The sequence below is a fragment of the Nomascus leucogenys genome, chromosome 3 (genome assembly GCF_006542625.1).
Source record: "Nomascus leucogenys isolate Asia chromosome 3, Asia_NLE_v1, whole genome shotgun sequence".
Taxonomy (NCBI): Eukaryota; Metazoa; Chordata; class Mammalia; order Primates; family Hylobatidae; genus Nomascus; species Nomascus leucogenys.
The window spans coordinates 41062928-41086661 of NC_044383.1; the positions used below are offsets into that span (position 1 = coordinate 41062928).

General features: G+C 39.6%; 1 protein-coding gene across 4 annotated transcripts in view; it reads left to right on the forward strand.

Moving 5' to 3' along the window:
* The window catches only part of IDE (insulin degrading enzyme), a 121750-nt gene that overhangs the window by 35755 nt on the left and 62261 nt on the right, over positions 1-23734 (forward strand). For all 4 annotated transcript variants that reach the window (XM_030809258.1, XM_030809255.1, XM_030809256.1 and 1 more), the window contains 3 exons: positions 2068-2275; positions 5672-5841; positions 21528-21650. In XM_030809258.1, the coding sequence (XP_030665118.1) occupies positions 2068-2275; positions 5672-5841; positions 21528-21650 (501 nt within the window). The remainder of the gene's footprint in view (positions 1-2067; positions 2276-5671; positions 5842-21527; positions 21651-23734) is intronic.

Consider the following 23734-nt stretch of genomic DNA (forward strand, 5'->3'; position numbering starts at 1 on the left):
CTCGATCTCTTGACCTTGTGATCTGCCCGCCTCGGCCTCCCAAAGTGCTGGGATTATAGGCGTGAGCCACCGTGCCTGGCCTAATACCATATTTCATAGGTTCTTGTGTGCACATTTCTTTTTTTCTTTTTTTTTTTCTGAGTAGGAGTTTTGCTCTTGTTGCCCAGGCTGGAGTGCAATGGTGCCACCTCGGCTCACCGCAACCTCCACCTCCCGGGTTCAAGCAATTCTCCTACCTCAGTCTCCCGAGTAGCTGGGATTATAGGCACGTGCCACCATGCCCGCCTAATTTTGTATTTTTAGTAGAGACGGGGTTTCTCCATGTTGGTCAGGGTGGTCTTGAACTCCCAACCTCAGGTGATCTGCCTGCCTGGGCCTCCCATGCAGGGATTACAGGTGTAAGCCACCACACCCAGCCTTGTGTGCACATTTCTTTTTTTTTTTTTTTTTTTTTTTTTTTTTTTTTTTTTTTTTGAGACAGAGTTTCACTGTTGTTGCCGGGGCTGGAGTGCAATGGGTGTGATCTCGGCTGACTGCAACCTCCACCTCCCAGGTTCAAGCGATTCTCCTGCCTCAGCCTCCTGAGTAGCTGGTATTACAGGCGTCCGCCACCACGCCCAGCTAATTTGTGTATTTTTAGTAGAGATGGGGCGTTGGCCAGGCTGGTCTCGAACTCCTGACCTCAGGTGATCCACCCGCCTCAACCTCCCAAAGTGTTGGGATTACAGGCGAGAGCCACCATGCCCTGCCATGTGCACATTTCTTACACATTTAATGTTGCTGTAATCAGGTTGCTTCTTTTTTTTTTTTTTTTCTCTGAGACAGAGTCTCACTCTGTTGCCCAGGCTGGAGTGCAGTGGCACAATCTTTGCTCACTGCAGCCCCCACCTTCAAGGTTCAAGCAATTTTCCTACCTCAGCCTCCCTGGTAGCTGGGATTATAGGCACCCGCCACCACGCCCAGCTAATTTTTGTATTTTTATTAGAGATGAGGTTTTGCCATGTAGGCCAGGCTGATCTCAAACTCCTGACCTCAGATGATCTGCCCACCACGTCCTCCCAAAGTGCTGGGATTACAGGTGTGGGCCACTGTGACTGGCCGAGTTGCTTTTTATGTATGTGTACAGTTAATGGGACAGTGTTTCTTTTTGTCCTCTTTGAAAAGCTTTTAACTCATTGTCATTTTAGAACTGAGGAAATAAGGTAATATTGATCAAATAACTACTGCCTACCATAATGCTTTATTTAGACTACCAGAGTGATTTGCATATGTCATCTAATTTGTACTCACACAGCCCTCTAAGATGCGTATATATTGAAGCGATTGAGTCAAGATAGGTACAGTATTGTGCTTACCATTTCACAGCTAGTAGAGCTGGTAACCCCCAAATGCATGTTGTCAGCACTGTGCTGTATAGTCTCCTGCAATGAAATCATGACAAGAAAATTCTAGCTCTTGCTGGGCGTGGTGGCTGAAGCCTGTAATCCCAGCACTTTGGGAGGCCGAGGCTGGCGGATCACGAGGTCAGGAGATCGAGACCATCCTGGCTAACACGGTGAAACCTCGCTTCTACTAAAAATACAAAAAATTAGCTGGGTGCCAGTGGCGGGCGCCTGTAGTCCCAGCTACTCCGGAGGCTGAGGCAGGAGAATGGTGTGAACCCGGGAGGCGGAGCTTGCAGCGAGCCAAGATCACGCCACTGCACTCCAGCCTGGGGGACAGAGCAAGATGCTGTCTCAAAAATAAATAAAAAATAAAAAGAAAATTCTAGCTCTTAAAACTGAATCCAGCTCTTTCTTCCTCTCCAGCATGTGGGGAAACTAATGTTCAGAGACACTAAGTAACCTGCCTGAGGTTACCAACTAATTAGCATCAAGAGCGGGCACTAGAAACCAGTCTTCTGACTACTAATTTACTTTCTAAATAATACCATTTTAGATAGCTTGTGCTTAACTTTCTCTGATTATATAGTTGGAGTTGTCATGCTAACAAGAACTACAAATCATCTGTACTTACTAGCTTTCAACATAAGACAATGATTTATTATATACGTGGTTTCTCTTTCAGGTTCATTGTCGGATCCTCCAAATATTGCTGGCTTAAGTCATTTTTGTGAACATATGCTTTTTTTGGGAACAAAGAAATACCCTAAAGAAAATGAATACAGCCAGTTTCTCAGTGAGCATGCAGGAAGTTCAAATGCCTTTACTAGTGGAGAGCATACCAATTACTATTTTGATGTTTCTCATGAACACCTAGAAGGTGCCCTAGACAGGTAATGCAGAATACCCTATGAATTATCCGACTTTGTGTACTTATCACATTAATAATAACAACAATTATTATTTCTACAGAGATGGCTTCATAGTTTAACAAAAGGTATTTTAACCAGTTTTTTTCCCCGTGTTTTCTGAGAAAGAAAAAAATGAGTGATGTCATATTTTAAATGAGCCTTCAGGCCTACAAAATATTTTATTGAGGTATAGAATTTTCAGCAGCCCTTTCCATTCTAACTGGTGTTACATATAAAGCATGTGATGAGGACTAACCTGTGACAGTGTCATTGATCTCTTTTCAGACATACTTCTTTTCCAGAATGCTAAACCTTAAATATTCTCTCCTCATTCATTTCCTTGCTTCTCAAGGATGCTTAATAGATACAGAACTTTTTTTTTTTTTTTTATTATACTTTAGGTTTTAGGGTACATGTGCACAATGTGCAGGTTTGTTACATATGTATCCATCTGCCATGTTGGTTTGCTGCACCCATTAACTCGTCATTTAGCATTAGGTATATCTCCTAATGCTGTCCCTCCCCACTTCCCCCCCGTTTTTTTTTTTTTTTTTTTTTTTTTTTCTATTTTTTTGAGACGGAGTCTCGCTCTGTCACCCAGGCTGGAGTGCAGTGGCGCGATCTCGGCTCACTGCAAGCTCTGCCTCCCGGGTTCACGCCATTCTCCTGCCTCAGCCTCTCCGAGTAGCTGGGACTACAGGCACCCGCCACCACGCCCGGCCAAGTTTTTTGTATTTTTAGTAGAGACGGAGTTTCACCGTGGTCTCGATCTCCTGACCTCGTGATCCGCCCGCCTCAGCCTCCCAAAGTGCTGGGATTACAAGCGTGAGCCACTGCGCCCGGCTGATACAGAACGTTTTGACCTGCTGTTTCAACCGTGGGGATATTTTGAAAGTGTTTTCTGGAGCAAGCTCCATTAAGCCGGTTTAATTTCTTGGTCAATTTTTTTTTTTTTTTTTTTTAGACGAAGTTTCGCTCTTGTTTCCCAGGCTGGAATGCAATGGTGCAGTCTTGGCTCACTGCAACCTTCACCTCCCGGGTTCGAGCAATTCTCCTGCCTCAGCCCCCCAAGTAATTGGGATTACAGGCATGTGCCACCACACCTGGCTAATTTTGTATTTTTAGTAGAGATGGGGTTTCACCATGTTGGTCAGACTGGTCTCGAACTCCTGACCTCAGTTGATCCACCCACCTCGGCCTCCCAGAGTGCTGGGATAACAGGCATCAGCTACTGCGCCCAGCCTTGGTCAACATTTTTTTTTTGTGGTCAATTTTTTATACAGCTAACAATTTCTAATTTTTTTGTTACATCAGTGATTTGATTCATTATTTGAATCAAATAATGGACTACACTCTGGTAGTCCAAAGCATTATGGTAGGCAGTAGTTATTTGTTTATCCTTGGTGACTATTTATAGTTTTCTGTGATGCCAAGGTGCAATTTAGCAACTTTTTGGATCTATAATGAAATTTGACAGTTTTAGTCACTGTCAGCTTTATTTGCTTACTTTTAATAATAGTTATTATATTTTTGAAAAAATATTATCAAGGCAAGGGCATGGGTTTACCATATGTGCTGGGTCAAAGTAGTCTGTTTCTTGCTTATTCTATTTTATGTTTCAGTCTTTAGGCAGCAGCTTTGAGGTGTAATCATCGCTGATATGTATTCCCAAAAGACTTCCATTAATTAGTTGCCTGGGATCATACACTGAATTTCATTTCTTGCTTTACAAATGCTGCAGCAGAAGTTCATATAATAGATCTCTGTATGATGGGGGATGTCTGTTTCTTGGCTCAAACTAAAAATCCACTTGTATAAGAGGATCATTTAAAAAACTTGATTATACTGTGTCATAACATGACCCTTTAACTGGGCCTATCCAGCTTTGGTATGTAGCTATTAGACATTTTTCCCAGCCTGGAGGTATTGAGGTGGGTAAAAGATGTTATGTGGCCAGAAATTCTCTGTTTTCATACATCTTTGATTATAGACTCCAGGTAAATAGAGTTTCCCTTTGTGGTATATGTAAAGTGCTTAGCACAGTATCATATTTACTTATGCACTTAAAGTAAATAACAAGTAATGATAATGGCTTCTGTGACAGCTGGACTGTGAGGGGTAGTAACTGAGATGTTTATAGACCCAAGAGCTCCTTAGGCCCACTGGATAAAGTAGTCCTATTCAGAGCCTCTGCTCTTAGCTTCATGTGAATCAAGTCTTATTCTATAAAATGGGTTGTAAAGTTTCTTAAGAATTACTACAGGAATCATGAGTTAAATTCAACCTGATATAGAAGTGTTCATTTATTAGCTGTAGGTATCTTAAACTTTGGTACTATTATTAAGGAATAGCCTCAAGAAAGGCATATTGGTTACTTATGTTAAAGTTACATACCATGTTATTTATTGAATCACTGCTTATTAAAATTTTATGGACTGTTTCTCTTATGATTTCATAAAAGCCCATAATCATGGCTTAGTGAAACTATGTCATTACCTCAGGTTTTTCACTGCATTATGTTTTTTCCTACTAATTCAAGTTTGTTTTTCTACATAAGAAGAAAGAAATATTTTAATTGAGCTTGTTAAAAGTAGGTCACTTGTTTGTCCTAAGGTGCCTGAGTCTTAGTGAAATTGCACCTAAAACTGTAAATTTAAGATTGGCCTAAAAACTTTGACCTGCCTTTTTCTTTCTTTCTCTCTTTTTTTTTTGGAGCATTAGCCACATACAACAAAGTTTTTATAGATGTACCAAATTAAAAATCTTAAATAGACTGCTGTTGTCCATAATCTGCCTTTTTTGGTGTTAATTTTTTAAATTTTCACTATTTATCATCTCTGGGGTAGATCAACTCCTCTGCATTTACCTCTGTTCAATATTAGATTTCTCTTCTGTTACATAGCACTTATTTTATATTCCTTTTTTCTTTTTTTTTTTTTTTTTTTTGAGACGGAGTCTTGCTCTGTGCCCCAGGCTGGAGTGCAGTGGCGCGATCTCGGCTCACTGCAAGCTCCGCCTCCCGGGTTCACGCCATTCTCCTGCCTCAGCCTCCCGAGTAGTTGGGACTACAGGCGCCCACCAACACACTCGGCTAATTTTTTGTATTTTTAGTAGAGACGGGGTTTCACTGTGTTAGCCAGGATGGTCTTGATCTCTTGACCTCGTGATCCGCCTGCCTCGGCCTCTCAAAGTGCTGGGATTACAGGCTTGAGCCACTGCGCCCAGCCCTATATTCCTTTTTTCTTAGTAGCAATGGTAGTTTGGTTTCTGATTCTGCAAAATTTACATTGCCTATCTAATAAGTTATATAAATCTTTCTAAAAGGCTATTCTTTTAAAATGACATCTTTCAAGTTTTAATTATGTTTCATACCCTTAGGTTTGCACAGTTTTTTCTGTGCCCCTTGTTCGATGAAAGTTGCAAAGACAGAGAGGTGAATGCAGTTGATTCCGAACATGAGAAGAATGTGATGAATGATGCCTGGAGACTCTTTCAATTGGAAAAAGCTACAGGGAATCCTAAACACCCCTTCAGTAAATTTGGGACAGGTTTGTCAACAGCTGCTTTCCTTGACCTCATTTAAACCCATGACCACTGCATAGTATTATATTTTATGTATATATAAAATATATTTATGTATATATTTATGTATATAACCCATGGCATATACAGCTCGTGGCATATTTTACAATTCAGGATAGATTTCAAAATTCCACATTTCTACTTACATCCTGTTCAAATAGGGTTCTAAATGTTTAAGGAGCAGAGCAGTTAGAGTTGTGAATAGATATTAACCAGCATTCCATATGGAGAAGATAATAGATTCTTTTATTCTGAAGCCTACCTTCCAAGTACTTTTTTTTGTAAAGGCTCACTATAGTATTGTTGAATCCACTTGTCCTCATTGCCGCCACTTCTGCTAATCAGATGCATAGCGTCTGCTATGGGGTTAGCTCTGTGGGAGATAGGATACTGTAGAAGACACACAAAATCCCTGCTCTTAAAGTGCTACAATCTCCTAGAGGGAGATAAGAAATGGGGATAACAGGAAGTAGAATAAGATAAATGTGGAGACTCTTGACTTTATAATTGTACCTTTTTCTTCAATTTTTCATTACAAATATTGTTTACAATATTTAAACAGTACAAAAGTATTTAGAGTAAAAATAAAAGCAGAAACACAAAGTCTGTCTATTCTTTATCTATTCCTGCCAGTCCTACTCACCAGAGGTAATCATAGTTAACAGATTGCTGTACTTTTAAAATACTGTTTTGGGTATTATAAAAGTATATAAGAATAATGATAATATATTCTTTAATGTACTTAGAAATTTATGCTTAAAAATTCGCTTCTCTATTATGAGAACATGCTTATTTTATAAATTAGTTTTGGGAACTTTTTAAAACCATAAAGACAACTTTCTTTAAGTTTGGATATCATTCTAATTTATCCAACAGCAGTCAGAGAAATAGCATAGCTTTACAGAATTAGGAGTTTTCAAAAATTATACTTTGAAGCAGTGATATTATATTCTTTAGAACCATAGTACTTGGCACTCAATATTAACATAATTGCCAAGATGAATAGTGTGGTTCTTAGAATGTCTACATAATGCTGAATTTTTTGAAAAGTGATTTTTGTGGAGAACATCAGTATACATGGTATGTCAAGCATGGAATGTGAGTTTTAAAAAACAAATATCAGGCCAGGCATGGTGGCTCATGCCTTTAACTGCAACACTTTGGAAGACCAAGGTGGGAGGATTTCTTGAGTTCAGGAGTTTGAGACCAGCCTGGGCAACATAGTGAGACACTATCTCTACAAGAAAATAAAATAATTAGCCAGGCATGGTCGTGTGTGCCTGTAGTCCCAGCTACCTGGGAGGCTGAGGATGGCTTGAGCCAGTGAGGTCAACTGCAGTGAGCCACAATTGAGCCACTGCACTCCAGCCTGGGTGATAGTAAGACCCTGTCTCAAAAAAAAAACCCAACATTTATTTATTTATTTATTTATTTATTTATTTATTTATTTATTTGAGACGGAGTCTGGCTCTTGTCACTCAGGCTGGAGTGCAGTGGCCTGCTCGCAGCTCGCTGCAACCTCTGCCTCCCAGGTTCCAGCAATTCCCCTGCCTCAGCCTCCTGAGTAGCTGGGATTACAGGCACCCGCCACCATGCCCAGCTAATTTTTGTATTTTTAGTAGAGATGGGGTTTCACCATGTTAGCCAGGCTGGTCTCGAACTCCTGACCTCAAGTGATCTGCCCGCCTCAGCCTCCCAAAGTGCTGGGATTACAGGCATGAGCCATCATGCCTGGTCTCATCAAGGGATTTTGATTTAAAATAATGATACCAGAAAAAGGTGTGTATTTTTGAATGAATAAAAACCACACATTGTATTATCTGTTTTAAGACAACTTTACAGTAAGATGTTGGTCCCTAACAGTCGTTTTTCAAGCTTCAGAAATAGTATAGATTAGTGGCTTTCAAACTTTTTTGTATACAACTCATAGTAAGAAGCACATTTTATTTAGCAATTCAGAGTATGTATATGTGTTTGTGTAAGCAGCTGAAACAAAAGTTTTGTCAAACACTATCTTACATCATGGGATGTAGTCTGGCACTTTCCATTATATTCTGTTTTTTTTTTTTTCTAGAGAAACTGGTCTACTAATACTTTAAATGCATTTAATTACAATATAATGGGTCCTGACTCACAGTTTTAGTAGTCCAAAGTGATGGACAATAGACTCTGAGCATTGGATAAAACACAGCACTCATCCATGAACAAAAATAAACTACAACAATAAAAAACTTTTAAGCTGATTAAAAACTGTTGTCAAACATCATGATTAATGGAGGTTTCAAAGGATTTCTATTGAAAAAATAAGGATACCCACTATCACTTTTTGTTTGGCTATACTTACAGGTATTAATCATTACAATAAGTCAAGGGGGAATATGTGATTGTAAGAGATGGAAAGGAAGCACAACAAAACCTATTTCCTTATTTCCATATGATAGGATTGCCTCCATGAAAATGCTGAAAAAAAATCTTCAGATCAGTCATTAAAAATAATTCAGCAGGGTTGCCAGAAAGAAGAGAAACACACTAAAATTGCGTGTTTTTGTTTGTTTGTTTGTTTGTTTGTTTTTTGAGATGGAGTCTCGCTTTGTCACCCAGGCTGGAGTGCAGTGGCGCAACCTTGGCTCACTGCCACCTCCGCCTCCCGGGTTCAAACGATTCCCCTGTCTCAGCTTCCCAAGTAGTTGGGATTACAGGCACGTGCCACCACGCCCAGCTAATTTTTTGTATTTTTAGTAGAGATGGGGTTTCACCATGTTAGTCAGCATGGTCTTGATCTCCTGGCCTCGTGGTCCACCCGCCTTGGCCCAAAGTGCTGGGATTACAGGCGTGAGCCACCGTGCCTGGCCATGTTCTTGTATCAATAATCAATTACAGGAAAATGCTGGGGTAAAAATTATTTCATTTGTAATATTTAACAAAGCTGTAAAATATTCAGTAATAAATCCAATGAAAGAGTTGCAAGAAATATGTAATGGATATAAAAGAATGCCTAAATGGGGAGGTATATCATGCACATGGATGGTTAAACTCTATTTAACACAAATGTAAATATGCCCCAAATTTCTCTAAATTCAATGCAGTGCCAGTTGAAAGTCCTGTAAGTTTTTTTTGAGGAATTTTATAATCTCATTATAAAATTAATAAGAGAGTAAAAGGCCAGGAATAGCTAAGATAATTTTGAAGAACAAGGAAAGCTACTTCTACCAGTTGCCAAGACTTATTATAAAGTTCTAGTTGTTACAGTAGTAGAATTGAAACAGGGGTGCATGAGGATATGAGTAGAACAGATTATAGGCCCTGGAAACATCCACAAACATGGAAACTTGACACAAGGCAGAGGTACATTACAAATGAATGAAAAAAATATAGTTCTTTCTTAGGACTTTATGTAGACTTTCTATAGACTACAGGCACGTGCCACTAAGTCTGGTTCGCTACAACTTTTAAAAGAAAATATATGAGAATTTTTTTTATCTTCAGATAGAAGAAATGTTCTTAAACACACGAAAAAACCCATAAAGATAGAGATAAGCCATAGGTTTAGAGATAAACTTGACCTCATTGAAATTTAAAATTCTTGTTCAAAAGAGACACAAAAAGCTAGATGTGATATGCACCTGTAATCGCAACTTCTCAGGAGGCTGAGGCAGGAGGATGGTTTGCACCCAGAAGTTCAAGACCAGTCTAGGCAACATAGTGAGACCCTGTCCTTTTTTTTTTTTTTTTTTTTTTTTTTGAGACAGGGCCTCACCCTGTTGCCCAGGCTGGAATTCAGTGGTGCAATCTTGGCACTCTGTAACCTCCTCCTCCTGGGCTCAAATGGTCCTCCTACCCCAGCCTCCCAAGTAGCTGAGACTACACGCACACACTACCACACTCAGCTAATTATGTAATCTTTTGTAGAGATAGGGTCTCCCTATGTTGCCCAAGCTGGTCTCAAACTCCTAGGCTTAAGTGATCCTCCTCCCTCAGCCTCCCAAAGTGCTAGGGTTACAGGCATGAACCATTGTGCCCAGCCTCTTAACTTCTCTAAGCCCCAGTTCCTTTCCACATCAGGTTGATGTCAATATTAAATGAGATTGTGCATGTGAAGCCCATGATAATGTTAAATAAATCATATTAATAGTATAATACCTGATTGGTAGCTGTGAAAGGACAGTAGGATTCTGAAAAAGTCCTTGCCTTGATTCCATATAGATTTTGGGATTTTTTTTTTTCTATTTCTGTGAAGAATGTCATTGGTATTTTGATAGGGATTGCATTGAATCTGTAGATAGCTTTGGATAGTATGGACATTTTAACAATATTAGTTCTTCCAGTCCATGAACACAGGGTATCTTTCCTTTTTGTGTATGCCCTCTTTAATTTCTCTCATTAGTATTTTATAGTTTTCATTGTAAAGATCTTTTACTTTTTTTTTTTTTTTTTGAGATGGAGTCCCACTCTTTCTCCCAGGCTGGAGTGCAGTGGCACCATCTCAGCTCACTGCAACCTCCACCTCCTGGGTTCAAGTAATTCTGCCTCAGCCTCCCAAGTAGATGGGATCACAGGCTTGCACCACAACACCCAGCTGATTTTTATGTTTTTAGTAGAGATGAGGTTTCGCATGTTGGCCAGGCTGGTCCCAAACTCCTGAGCTTGAGTGATCCACCCACCTTGGCCTCCCAAAGTTCTGGGATTAGAGGTGTGAGCCACTGCACCCAGCCTGAGATCTTTTACTTTTTTGGTTCAATTTGTTATTAGAGGGTTTTTTTGTTGTTTGTTTTTTGTAGCTATTATAAATGGGATATCTTTTTTTTTGTTTGTTTGTTTGTTTTCGGATTGTTCACTGTTGGCATATAGAAATGCTACTGATTTTGATATGCTGACTTTTGTACCCTGCAACTTTACTGAATTGATTTATCAGTTCTAACAGATGTTTTTGGTAGAGTCTTTAGGTTTTTCTAAATATAAGATTATGTTGTCTACGAACAGTGACAGTTTGACGTCTTTCTTTCCATTTTGGATGCCCTTTATGTCTTGTCTAATGGCTCTGGCTAGGACTTCCAGTACTATGCTGTATAAAGTGGTAAAAGTGGGGATGCTTGTCTTCTTCAGATCTTAGAGCAAAGGCTTTCACTTTTTCGCTGTTCCATATGATGTTAGCTCTGAGTTTGTCATATACGGCCTTTATTGTTTTGACATATGTTCCTTCCATACCCAGTGTGTTGAGAATGTTTATCATGAAGGGATGTTGAATTTTATCGAATGCCTTTTTCAGCTTATGATGTTTGTCCTTGATTCTGTTACTGTGATGTATCATGTTTTTGTTTTATTTTGTTTTGAGACGGTCTCACTCTGTTGCCCAGGCTGGAGGGCAATGGTGCAATCTCGGCTTACTGCAACCTCTGCCTCCCGGGTTTGAGTGATTCTCTTGCCTCAGCCTCCCCAGTAGCTGGGATTACAAGCACACGCCTGGCTAATTTTTGTATTTTTAGTAGAGACTGTGTTTTGCCATGTTGGCCAGGCTGGTCTTGAACTCCTGATCTCAAGTGATCCACCCACCTCGGGCTCCCAAAGTGCTGGGATTACAGACATGAGCCATTACACCTGGCCCTGTGATGTATCATGTTTATTGATTTGTATATATTTGTGTATATTTTTGTTTGTTTGTTTGAGATGAGTCTCACTCTTTTGCCCAGGCTGGAGTACAGTGGTGCCATCTCGGCTCACTGCAACCTCCACCTTCTGTGTTCAAGCGATTCTCCTGCCTCAGCCTTTCAAGAAGCTGGGATTGCAGCACCCACCACCACGTCTGGTTAATTTTTGTATTTTTAGTAGAGACGGGGTTTTGCTATGCTGGCCAGGCTGATCTCAAATTTCTGACCTCAGGTGATCTACCCGCCTCAGCCTCTCAAAGTGCTGGGATTACAGGCGTGAGATTACTGTGCCCAGCCTGATTTGTTTATGTTGAACCATCTTTGCATCCCTGAGATGAATCCAGCTTGATCATGTTGAATGATATACATTTTATATACATATATATATATATATATTTTTTTTTTTTTTTTTCTTTTTTGAGATAGAGTCTCACTCTGTCACCTAGCCTGGAGTGCAGTGGCACAATCTCAGCTTACCGCAACCTCCACCTCCCAGGTTCAAGCAGTTCTGCCTCAGCCTCCCGAGTAGCTGGGATTACATGCCCGCCACCATGCCTGGCTAATTTATGAATGATATTTTTAATATGTTATTGAATTCAGTTGGTATCCACTTTGGCTTTTTCTCTTCATTATTCACATATGCCTTTAGTTTCATAGTTCCTGATAAACTGGAAGCCATTTTTCTGCCCTATTTTGTTTTTTTGTTTGCCTCTCCATGGAATTAAAGTAGGAGCAGTTGAATGTTTACAAGTAGGTTTAGAATAGTAAAAAGAAAAACTTAGTTCTGGTTATTCCTTACTGATCTGTTTCTCCAAACATAACTCTACTGACACTGTGGGAGCAACTGGGTTTAGTCAGCTGGGAGGGAAATAAAAGAAGGAGGTCAGAGAGTGGGTGGGAGCAACGAAACAGGTACTCCTTCATGTATAGGTAGAATGAAAGGCAAAGTAGAAGACAAGAATGTAGAGGGTGGAGCTGTATTTTAGGTGTGGGTGACTTTTTTTTTTATTTTTTTTTCACTGAGTCTTACTCTTTTCGCCCACGCTGGAGTGACATGGCATGATCTTGGCTCACTGCAACCTCTGCCTCCTAGGTTTAAGTGGTTATCGTGTCTCAGCCACCCAAGTTGCTGGGATTATAGGCACATACCACAATGCCCAGCTAATTTTTTTTTTGGAGACGGAGGTTTCACCATGTTGGCCAGGCTGGTCTCGAACTCCTGACCTCAGGTGATTTGCCTGCCTTGGCCTCCCAAATGCCAGGATTTTGGTGTGAGCCACTGCGCCCAGCCAATGAAAAGAAAGAAAATTTCTTTCTTTTCTTTTTTCTTTCTTTGAGACAGAGTTTCCTTCTGTCATTCAGGCTGGAGTGCAGTCGCATGATCTTGGCTCACTGCCGCTTCCATCTCCTGGGTTCAAACGATTCTCCTGCCTCAGCCTCTGAAGTAGCTGGGATTGAAGGCATGTGCCATCACACCTGGCTAGTTTTTGTATTTTTAGTAGAGACAGGGTTTCACCGTGTTACCCAGGCTGGTCTCAAACTCCTGAGCTCAAGTGATCTGCCTGACTCTGCTGCTATTTACTCTAGTATGCTTATTGCAAGTTCATAGGATTATAAATATAAATGAGCCCGAATTTTCTCTCTCTCAGTTAACAAGTAATTTTTTTAGTCCCCCTACATGTAAAGTGCATTAGAAAATGTAAAGAAGTGTAACCAGTGTCATTGCACTCAAGGTGCTGGAAGTTTAGTTGGGGAAGCAAGGCAAACCCAGGATTTCATTGAGTGTAATTTTAGTTTTGATTTTCCAGGATCATCATCTCTCCATTTTCTTCCTCCTTTTTCTTGCTAATTTTTATTGAGTGCTATGCTAAGCACTTTACGTGGATTATTTAATTTCTAATAATTCTCACAGTAACCCCAGTAGGTAGATGCTCTTATTTCCATCTTACATATGAGTAGATTAAGACTTAAGAGAAGATAATTAAATTGCCTCGGGTCCCTCAGCTTTTAAGTGCTGGAGTCAGGATCTGTGCCCAGATTTGGAGCTTTTAAACACTATTCTATTTTGCCTGTTTTAGTGTTGCCCAGAATTTAATTCTCCAGGATCTTAGTGGAGATGCAGTTTCACGTCTCCTGAAGTATAGATAAGATTTCCTTAAGCAGAAGGAAGAGCCATTCAAGGGGAAAAAGAAAAGGAACTAATATTTATTTTATTTGACTAATGTTTTAGTCTTGCAGGGAGTACAGAGAGGAGAGAGATAGGGTGGTAGTGGAACTATCTGTATAGGTTATGGAATTCAATTATCAAGTCAGTCTGAACTCAAAGCCTATGTTCTTCATGATAATAATTAGGTTGACCCCCAAAACCATGACATGAAGAAAAGACCAAGGAGTGAGCCTGGTTTCTTTTGGAGAACATGAGTTAGGATAGTTTGAGTATAACAAAGGATGCTTTTGCATAGAGAAGTAGGAAGGAATAGAATAGAAAAATAGAACCCAATAAAATTGTAGAATATGAACCAGAGGGTAGTTCAGTGACTCCTTATCCTGTGGTAAAGATAATAACACACCAAATCAGGCTCTAATACAAGATCAATTACTTTTTTCTCTCTTCCCTCCCACTCTTATTTCCTCTTTTCTTCCCTTCACCATTTTTTTCTTCGTGAAGAATTTAAAACATACACAAAAGAACACAAAATACTATAATGACCCAATGTGTGCACCACCCTGCCCCTGGCCAATTCTGTACAATCCACATTTCCATTCACCCTTTTGTATTATTTTGAAGAGATTCTAGATATCATTTTGCTCATAAATATTTCAGTATATATCTCTAAAACAGAATTCATTTTTAAAAACATAAAAATACCATTATTGTTACCATTATTATCAAATATCCAGTTAGTGTTCAAATTTCTAGTGTTCTTATAAAAATCATATTTTTTAAAGTTTATTTGAATCAGAGTCCAAATAAGGTTCAAGTATTAGTGATTGTTTGATATGTCTTTATTATTATTATTATTATTATTTTAATTTTTGTGGAGACGGGATCTCACTATGTTGTCCAGGCTTGTCTTGAAATCCTAGCTTCAAGCGATTCTCACACCTTGACCATCCAAAGTGCTAGGACCCCAAAGTGAGCCACCCAAAGTGAGCCACCACACCAGTCTGATATGTCTTTTAAGTCTCTTTTTAGCTTCTAAGTTTATCCTTCATCTCTTCCTCTACTCCTTCCCCTCACTCCCCTCTTGGAATTTATTTATTGAATAATCAGGTTGTTTGTTTTATCGAACTTCTCATAGCCTAGATTTTTTTTTTACTGCACCCCTAACAATGTAGTTTAACAAATTCCTCTGTCTTCTGTATTTCTACAAATTGGCAGTTGGATATAGAGGCTTGGTCAAATTTGTGTTTGACTTTTTGACAAGACATCTTCATAGGTGGTGATGTATTTTTCCATTGGGCATACAATGTCTGGCCATTTATTTATGATGTTGCAAATATTGATTTTCAGTGCATCACCTCCCTAATTTTGGTTTTTCTAATGCTAATTCTGTTATTCCATCTCTTTTGATTAACTTGAGTGCTGCTGTAAAATCTCCTTTTCTATTATTTGGCCAGTCAGTGGTACAGTTACTATGGGAAAGGCAAGATAAATGCTTTTATTCCATTCCATTTATTTACCAATTTTCAAAATAATGAATTGGTTTGTCAGCATCCTTTAGGGTGACTAATTTGTTTTTTGAGTATCACATAGACTCATGGATATAAAAACATTTCGTATATTTTAGTCCACGTAATCATTTATTTTTCCCTAAGCTTTTCCATGGATTTTGTTACTATCTTTTTTCCTGTTACTGGGATATGTGTCTGTGGAAAACTAGAAATTTACTGAAAACAAGAGCTGGACCAATCAAGTGTAGGAATGTTTTCTGATGGCATTTAAGAGGTTTTCGCTTAAAGTCCCCTCTTATAACTCATATCTTGTACTTGCATATACTTACTCAGCTGCAGAAGAATTGTCGGTTTAAATTTTGTGGGAAAATTCACATATATCAAAAGGCTTTAGTCTCTCACTTCCAGGATTTTTAGAAGATTGCTATAGCAAGAAGAAAGGGCTTTTAAAAAAGTTTATAATAATTCCAAGTAACTAGCTATAGGTATGTTAGCCTAACTTTCAGGATCTTGGGTTTTCAGAGAACATATAAAATTATAATGGGTTATAACTATCAAGTTGACCTTTCCCTGAGAACATACTATTGGAGAAACCTCTGGTTTCTAAGATGTTTCTAAAACTTAAGACTCATTTCTTCCCAGTATAAGAACTATATTGCTGTCTTCAGAATTTTCCAGGAAAATAAATTTTATTCCCTTGAAAATCAGCATTCATATACATTAGTACTGAGTTTGTAAGCTTTATTTATTCTAAACAGAATTTAAAATAGTTGTTAAAATGAAAATATGAAGTAGCACTTACTGGATTTTACAATTTACCAACCCCTCTTCACATCCATTATTACATTTCTTAGGCTTCACAAAACCCCATGTTAATACTGAGTAATTATTGTCTGATAGATGCTATGCTGAGCCTTAACATGGATTATTTATTTATTTATGAGATGGAGTCTTGCTCTGTCACCCAGGCTGGAGTGCAGTGGCTTGATTTCGGCTCACTGCAACCTGCACCTCCCGGGTTCAAGCGATTCTCCTGCCTCGGCCTCCCCGAGTAGCTGGGACTACAGGTGCCCGCCATCATGCCAGGCTAATTTTTGTATTTTTAGTAGGATGGGATTTCGCCATGTTGGCCAGGCTGGTCTCAAACTCCTGACCTCAGGTGATCCACCTGCCTCAGCCTCCTAAAGTGTTGGGATTACAGGTGTCAGCCACTGCGCCTGGCAGATTATTTATATTTTAATTCTCACAGCAATCCTGTGAGGTTGGTTCTCTTATTATTCCCATTTATGAATAAGTAAACTGAGGTGTAAGAGAGGTTAAGAAACCTGCCTGTGTCTCACAGCTAGGAAATGAAGGAGAGTCAGGGATTGAGCCTTTCCTTGCTCTTACCAACTGGACATATATCCATATTATCCCCATTTTACAGATGAAATAAATGACCCCTTGGAGATATTTGGAGACTTTTCCAAGGTTGCTTAATTAGCACATGATGGAGTCAGGACAAGAATCCCTGAATTCCTAAATGCCAAGGCAGTGTTCTCTCCTAGCAGGCCTAGAGTGGAAGGGCCACAGTAGGTGAGCAACCCTGATCCTCCATTCACTGCTGGAGCTCACTTGGGTGGCAAGAGAGCCAGAAAGGTAGGATTCAAGATTTTAGTACAAGTAGCAGCATTTTAATTTGACATAAATGACCCAGCTGAATGAGCACAAAATTAGGACAGTATGTGTTTAGAGACTGAATTGGTATTTATTATCCCAGCCTTATTCACGTTGTTCTCCATACATGGATTCTTAGGTGTTGGGGGGCAGTCATCTGGACCATTTACTCAGCTTCTGGCCATACTTTCTATTTTTTTCTTTGGGGAGTACATCTTTTTGTTTAATGATTCACTCAGAAGCCAAGAGTCCTTCCTACAATTCAAGTTGTAACAGCAGTAGCTACTGTTTGTTGTTTATTTTCTGTTGTTTATTCATTAAGTATTATGTTAAATACTTCAGTATTTTTACAGATTTATGATGTAGTTGTCATACAAAGAGGTAGGTACACAGACATTTGCCAGATTATTCTCTGTCACACTGCTTAAAGAAAGAGAATGTTACAAATGCACTTTGAGCATCCGGTGTACACTTCAATTGCATTTTCCTCCCTGCTCCTGAGAGATAACCACTATCTTCTTTAATGATTATCATTTCCGTGTTTATAGTTTTATATGTTTTTAGGTTTCATGGAAATAGTATTTTATTGTGTGTAATCTCTGCCGCTTGTATTTTTTCATTCAACATTTTGTTTTGTAAGAGTTGTCCATATTGATGAGTATTCCTCTGATAATTTTTGCATTTTATTGCTCTTTGAAAAATTCATTGAATGACTGTACCACTATTTATTCAATTTCCTGTTAACATGGAATTCTTGTACATGTCTCCTTGTACACAGACTTCTCAGGATACATATATCCAGGAGTGGAATTACCATGTAGTAGGATATGGACATCTTCAGATTGACTAGATTGTTTCCTGTAGCGGTTGATTCAAGATGCACTCCCTCAGGCAGTGTCTGAGTTCTCATTCTCTGCATACTAAATAACAGTTGGTGTCATAAGACTTTAACATTTTTGTTAAGTAATAGTCTTACACTTTTTTTACGTGTATTTTTCTCATTATGTACTGTAAGTCCACTAATATCAGTTTAGGAGATTGAGCCACAGAGAAGTAAAGTAACTTGTTCAAGGCCATGCAGTCAGAAGATATCTGGTCCCAGGAGAATCAATTGAATCTTGGAGGTAGAGGTTGCAGTGAGCCGAGATGGCAAGGTAAAGCACTAAGGAGCTTAAGCAAAACTACCTCTAGAACTGTGGCTTTTAGAATCTTCATTTAGTAGAAAAGAAAGGCATCATCAATACTCAAATTTCACCTTGATATGAGAGAACCTCAAACATTCTCCAGCAAAAGGCCTTTTTTTTTTTTTTTCCTAAGTAGTTAGGACTATGGGTATGCACCTAAGAGCATCTGGAACCCTCAGGTAGAGTGAGAGAATGTCTCAGGACCTTTCTGGGCAGTAAAGCAGAACTAGGTCTTATTTATTTATTTATATTATTTAATGATCTATCAATCAATCAATCAGACAGAGTCTCACTCTGTCACCCAGGCTAGAGTGCAGTGGTGTGATCTTGGCTCACTGCAGTCTCTGCCTCATGGTTTCAAGTGATTCTCATGCCTCAGCCTCCTGAGTAGCTGGGATGATAGGCATGCCACTATGTTTGCCAGGCTGGTCTTGAACTCTTGGCCTCAAGTGATGCACCTGCCTTGGCCTCCCAAAGTGCTGGGATTACAGGCATGATCCACTGTGCCCAGCTTGAACTGGTCATTAGTGAGAAAATGAGAGGACTAATTAAGAACCTGGAACCAACCTGGGTAACATGGACCCTGGTTCTACCAAAAATAATTAAAAAAAAAAAAAAAAAAAAAAAAATAGCTGGACGTGATGGTACATGCTTGTGGTCCCAGCTACTCTGGAGGCTGAGGTAGAAGGATTGCTTGAGCCCAGGAGGTCGAGGCTGCAGTGAGCTGTGATTACACCACTGCAGTCTAGCCTGGGCAACAGAGTAAGACCCTATCTTAAACAAAAACAAGAACAACCTGGAAACTTGGGTGATAGTCTAGTGAGTATGAATGCATATGATTACCTTGTGACTAGGAAAAGGTTAATGAGTTAAGGTTAAGGTTACTTGCTAGGCTGTTTATTGCACATTTCGTCTTCACTGGATCTGTTAAGCATTCTGGGACATGAATCTTGAGTCAGTGCTGTGCAGCACTACTGAGCTAAAGACTGAGTTTGAGAGCGCCATCTGGTGGCTTTCTGTAGACATCCAATTTCATGAAAGAGGGACTTTCCCAGTGCCCCTGTATCAGATGGTATAAAAACACAAGAAAAAAAAATTAAACCGCATCAAGAACATACTCTACCATAGTTTTATCTCTGCAGAAGAAAGACAGGATCTCACTTAGTAGTGTAAGTAGAACCAATAATAAAAGTTTTTATGCCAGGATCTTAGGATATTTCCAGTCAAGATGCCATTTTGGAGAGACACCGATCATTGGAATTTCATCTCCCAGTCCCTAATTTGCAAGGTATTACTTAGAGAATTTGACTGTTTGTTTTTGACTTACATATTTTACCCTACTTGAATTAGTTGTTAAGATTTCATGAGAGCTGTTAGTGGTACACTACATACATCGCTGGAGAGTTATAAAAATAGCATTGCATCCTTTTTTTAACCAGTCTAGATCACATCTATGAGAATTCACATCACAAATTTAATGGTTTGGCCAAAAATAGTAAATTTCTTTCCACAAGTAACTTCGCAAGTTCTAAAAAAATCCCTCAGTGACTCTGTTCAATTAATTATGGAGTACATAGGGAATTGAAAATTAAAATAAGCATGAATGGAGGCCATGTGGATCTTATTTTGTCTTTTAAGTGCTCATAATACCTACTATCTCATAGGGATTTTAAGAAGTGGAGATATAGATACAGATATAGACATATTTTTTGAGACAGAGTCTCACTCTGTTGCCCAGGAGTGCAGTGGTGCGATCTTGGCTCAATGCAACCTCTGCCTCCTGGGTTCAAGTGATTCTCATCCCTCAGCCTCTCGAGTAGCTGAGACTACAGGTGCGCACCACCATGCCTGGCTAATTTTTGTATTTTTAATAGAGAGGAGTTTTCGCCATGTTGGCCAGGCTGGTCTTGAACTCCTTACCTCAGGTGATCCAGCTGATCCACCCGTCTTGGCCTCCCAAAGTGCTGGGATTACAGGTGTGAGCCACTGAGCCCAGCCAAGAAGTATAATTTTTTTTTTTTTTTTTTTGAGACAGAGTTTCCCTCTTGTTGCCCAGGCTGGAGTGCAATGGCACAATCTCGGCTTGGCGCGATCTCAGCTCACCGTAACTTCTGCCTCCTGGGTTCAAGTGATTCTCCTGCCTCAACCTCCCCAGTAGCTGGGATTACAGGCATGTGCCACCACGCCTGGCTAATTTTGTATTTTTAGTAGAGACGGGGTTTCTCCATGTTGATCAGGCCAGTCTTGAACTCCTGACCTCAGGTGATCTGCCCGCCTCGCCCTCCCAAAGTGCTTGGATTATAGGTGTGAGCCACGCACCCGGCCAAAAGTATAATTTTTATAAGACACTTTTAGGCCAGGCTTAGTGGCTCAGGCCTGTAATCCCAGCATTTTGGGAGGCCGAGGCGGGCAGATCGCCTGAGGTCGGGAGTTCAAGACCAGGCTGACCAACATGGAGAAACCCTGTCACTACTAAAAATACAAAATTAGCCAGGCGTGGTGGCACATGCCTGTAATCCAGCCACTAGAGAGGCAGAGGCAGGAGAATCACCTGAACCCGGGAGGTGGAGGTTGGGGTGAGCCAAGATCTCGCCATTGCACTCCAGCCTGGGCAATAAAAGCAAAATTCCGTCTTAAAAAAAAAAAAAAAAGACTGGGTGCGCGGTGGCTCATGCCTGTAATCCCAGCACTTTGGGAGGCTGAGGCGGGCAGATCACGAGGTCAGGAGATCGAGACCAGCCTGGCTAACACAGTGAAACCCCATCTCTACTAAAAATACAAAAAATTAGCCAGGTGTGGTGGTGGGCGCCTCTAGTCCCAGCTACTCGGGAGGCTGAGGCAGGAGAATGGCGTGAACCCGGGAGGCGGAGCTTGCAGTGAGCCGAGATCACACCACTGCACTCCAGCCTGGGCGACAGAGCAAGACTCCGTCTCAAAAAAAAAAAAAAAAAAAAAAAAAAAAAAAGAGGCCGGGCGCGGTGGCTCACGCCTGTAATCCCAGCACTTTGGGAGGCCGAGGTGGGCGGATCACGAGGTCAGGAGATCGAGACCATCCTGGCTAACACGGTGAAACCCCGTCTCTACTAAAGATACAAAAAATTAGCCGGGCGCGATGGCAGGCGCCTGTAGTCCCAGCTACGCGGGAGGCTGAGGCAGGAGAATGGCGTGAACCCCGGGGGGCGGAGCCTGCAGTGAGCCGAGATCGCGCCACTGCACTCCAGCCTGGGTGAAAGAACGAGACTCCGTCTCAAAAAAAAAAAAAAAAAAAAAAAAGACACTTTTAATTCTGTAGAGACGACTATAGTTTAAAATGTTACTGGTTTGTACTCTATTATCCTGTTTATTCACTTAACATTCAAATAAATTTGAGTTATTATGGGTATTAGAACTCTATTTTTAAAGTTCATCTTAAGCAATATCAGTGATAATTACAAAACTTTAAAAGTCCACATATTTTGCTTTTTCTAAGAAATGCCTTTTCTTCCCTTCCAGGTAACAAATATACTCTGGAGACTAGACCAAACCAAGAAGGCATTGATGTAAGACAAGAGCTACTGAAATTCCATTCTGCTTACTATTCATCCAATTTAATGGCTGTTTGTGTTTTAGGTCGAGGTAAGAACCCTTACAATTTTTTATAGAATTGGATAATGTAAGTTTTTCCTGTTGGCTTTTTCACAGTGTTAGAAGATGGATGTAAGATAGAGCTGCTTATTTGCTCAGTGTCTTTTGAAAATGATGTACTTGTTAGAGAATACATAGGTGGGGATTTTTATGTTTAAATCATTGTGTTCCCAAAAGAAGTTTAAGTGGAGATCTGAAAAAAAATACAAATTACTACAGTAATAGGTGCTCTAAGCATGTAAAAGCAAGGCAAGCCCAGCCTGGGCAGCATAGTAAGATCCTGTCTCTACCAAAAAAAATTTTTTTTAATTAGTGGGATGTGGTAGTCTGCACCTGTAGTCCTAGCTGCTAGGGAGGCTGAAGGAGGAAGATCACTTGAGCCCAGGAGTTAAAGGCTGCAGTGGGCTGTGATCACCACACCACTGCACTCCAGCCTGGGTGGCAGAGAGAGATCCCATATTAAAAAAAAATCACAAAAAGGACAAAGATTGGCAGATTTGACCTTATAACAATTCAAAAAACTGGAAAAAAAAAAAAAAGCAGATGATGATAAACTTGGGAAACCATTTGGAATGTAAACAACGGTTTGATTTTCAAACTGCAGATTAACTACTAACATTGTTTCCTGCCGTTAAATTATCACAGTTTTGTTTTTAATACCCACTGCCGATGGTGTTGCTTTTTTGTATTGGTAATGGTGGTATCAATTGCTCTAGTCTTTCTGGAGGGCAGTTTAACAATATCAGTCTTAAAAGTAAATATGCATTTTTACTTTTAAAAATGCAATCTCAGGAAATAATCAGAGTTCAAATAGGAGATACAAAAGGATGCTTCTGTCAGTATAGTACATATTAGCGAAAATTTAGAAATCTAAATGTTAATAGGAGATTGGCTAAATACTGATTTTATAATTGCAAATAGAATATCTTATAGAAAAATAGCATTTCTTATTCTACTTTCCATCTTACCTGCTTTTTCTTTATAGTATTTATTAATACCTCAGGTATTAAATATTTGTGTGTTTTTGTTGTCCACCCTATCAAAGTATAAATTACTTGAGAATAGAAACTTTGTCTTGTTCACTGCTTTATCCTCAGTACCTGGGCTCGTGCTTGGCACATCATAGGTAAATATATATTGAATGAATAAACAGTTTTATGACAGCATTTTAATACCATGGGAAGATATTCTTAATATATTCTCATATATATGAATATATATTCTTATATATGCATATATAATTATAACAAAACATTTTTAATTAATATATGTATATTATATATAAGAATATATTATAATTTTTTAAATGTTCTTAATATATTAAAGAGAAAATAAAAGCTGTTTACAAAAGCATGTGCTATATGGTCCCATTTTGGGATTTATTAAAAATTCCAAGACATATCCCTCCCACAAAATTTTTAAAAACTCTAATAGGGTCCAGGGGCAGTGGCTCACACTTGTAATTCCAGTACTTTGGAAGGCCGAGGCAGGTGGATCACTTGTGGTCAGGAGTTTGAGACCAGCCCAGCCAACATGGCGAAACCCCATCTCTACTAAAAATATAAAAATTAACCGGGCATGGCGGCGGGCACCTGTAATCCCAGCTACTTGGGAGGCTGAGGCAGGAGAATTGCTTGAACCTGGGAGGTGGAGGCTGCAATGAGCCAAGATTGTGCCACTGCACTCCAGCCTGGGCAACAGAGTGAGACTCCGTCTCAAAAAACAAACAAACAACAACAAAAAACACCAAAAACTCTAATATACCATATATGGTGTAGGTAAAAGACAAAATGGAAAAGCATGTACTAGAAATTTAATAATGTTGTATAGTAATTAAGAACTCACCTTCTACAGTCCAACAACCTGGCTTTTCATTCCAAATATACCACTTACTTAGCTGTGTGGCTGTGAGCTAACAAACTTACTTAGGTTTTTCAAACTTCAGTTTTCACATTTGTAAAGTGGTGGGTGGTACCTTGTACCTGTTGTGAGGTTTAATTGTGATAATACAAAGTGTTTAGCAAGGTGCATGGCACATAGCAAATGCTCCATAAATGGTAGTAGCTACTCTAGCA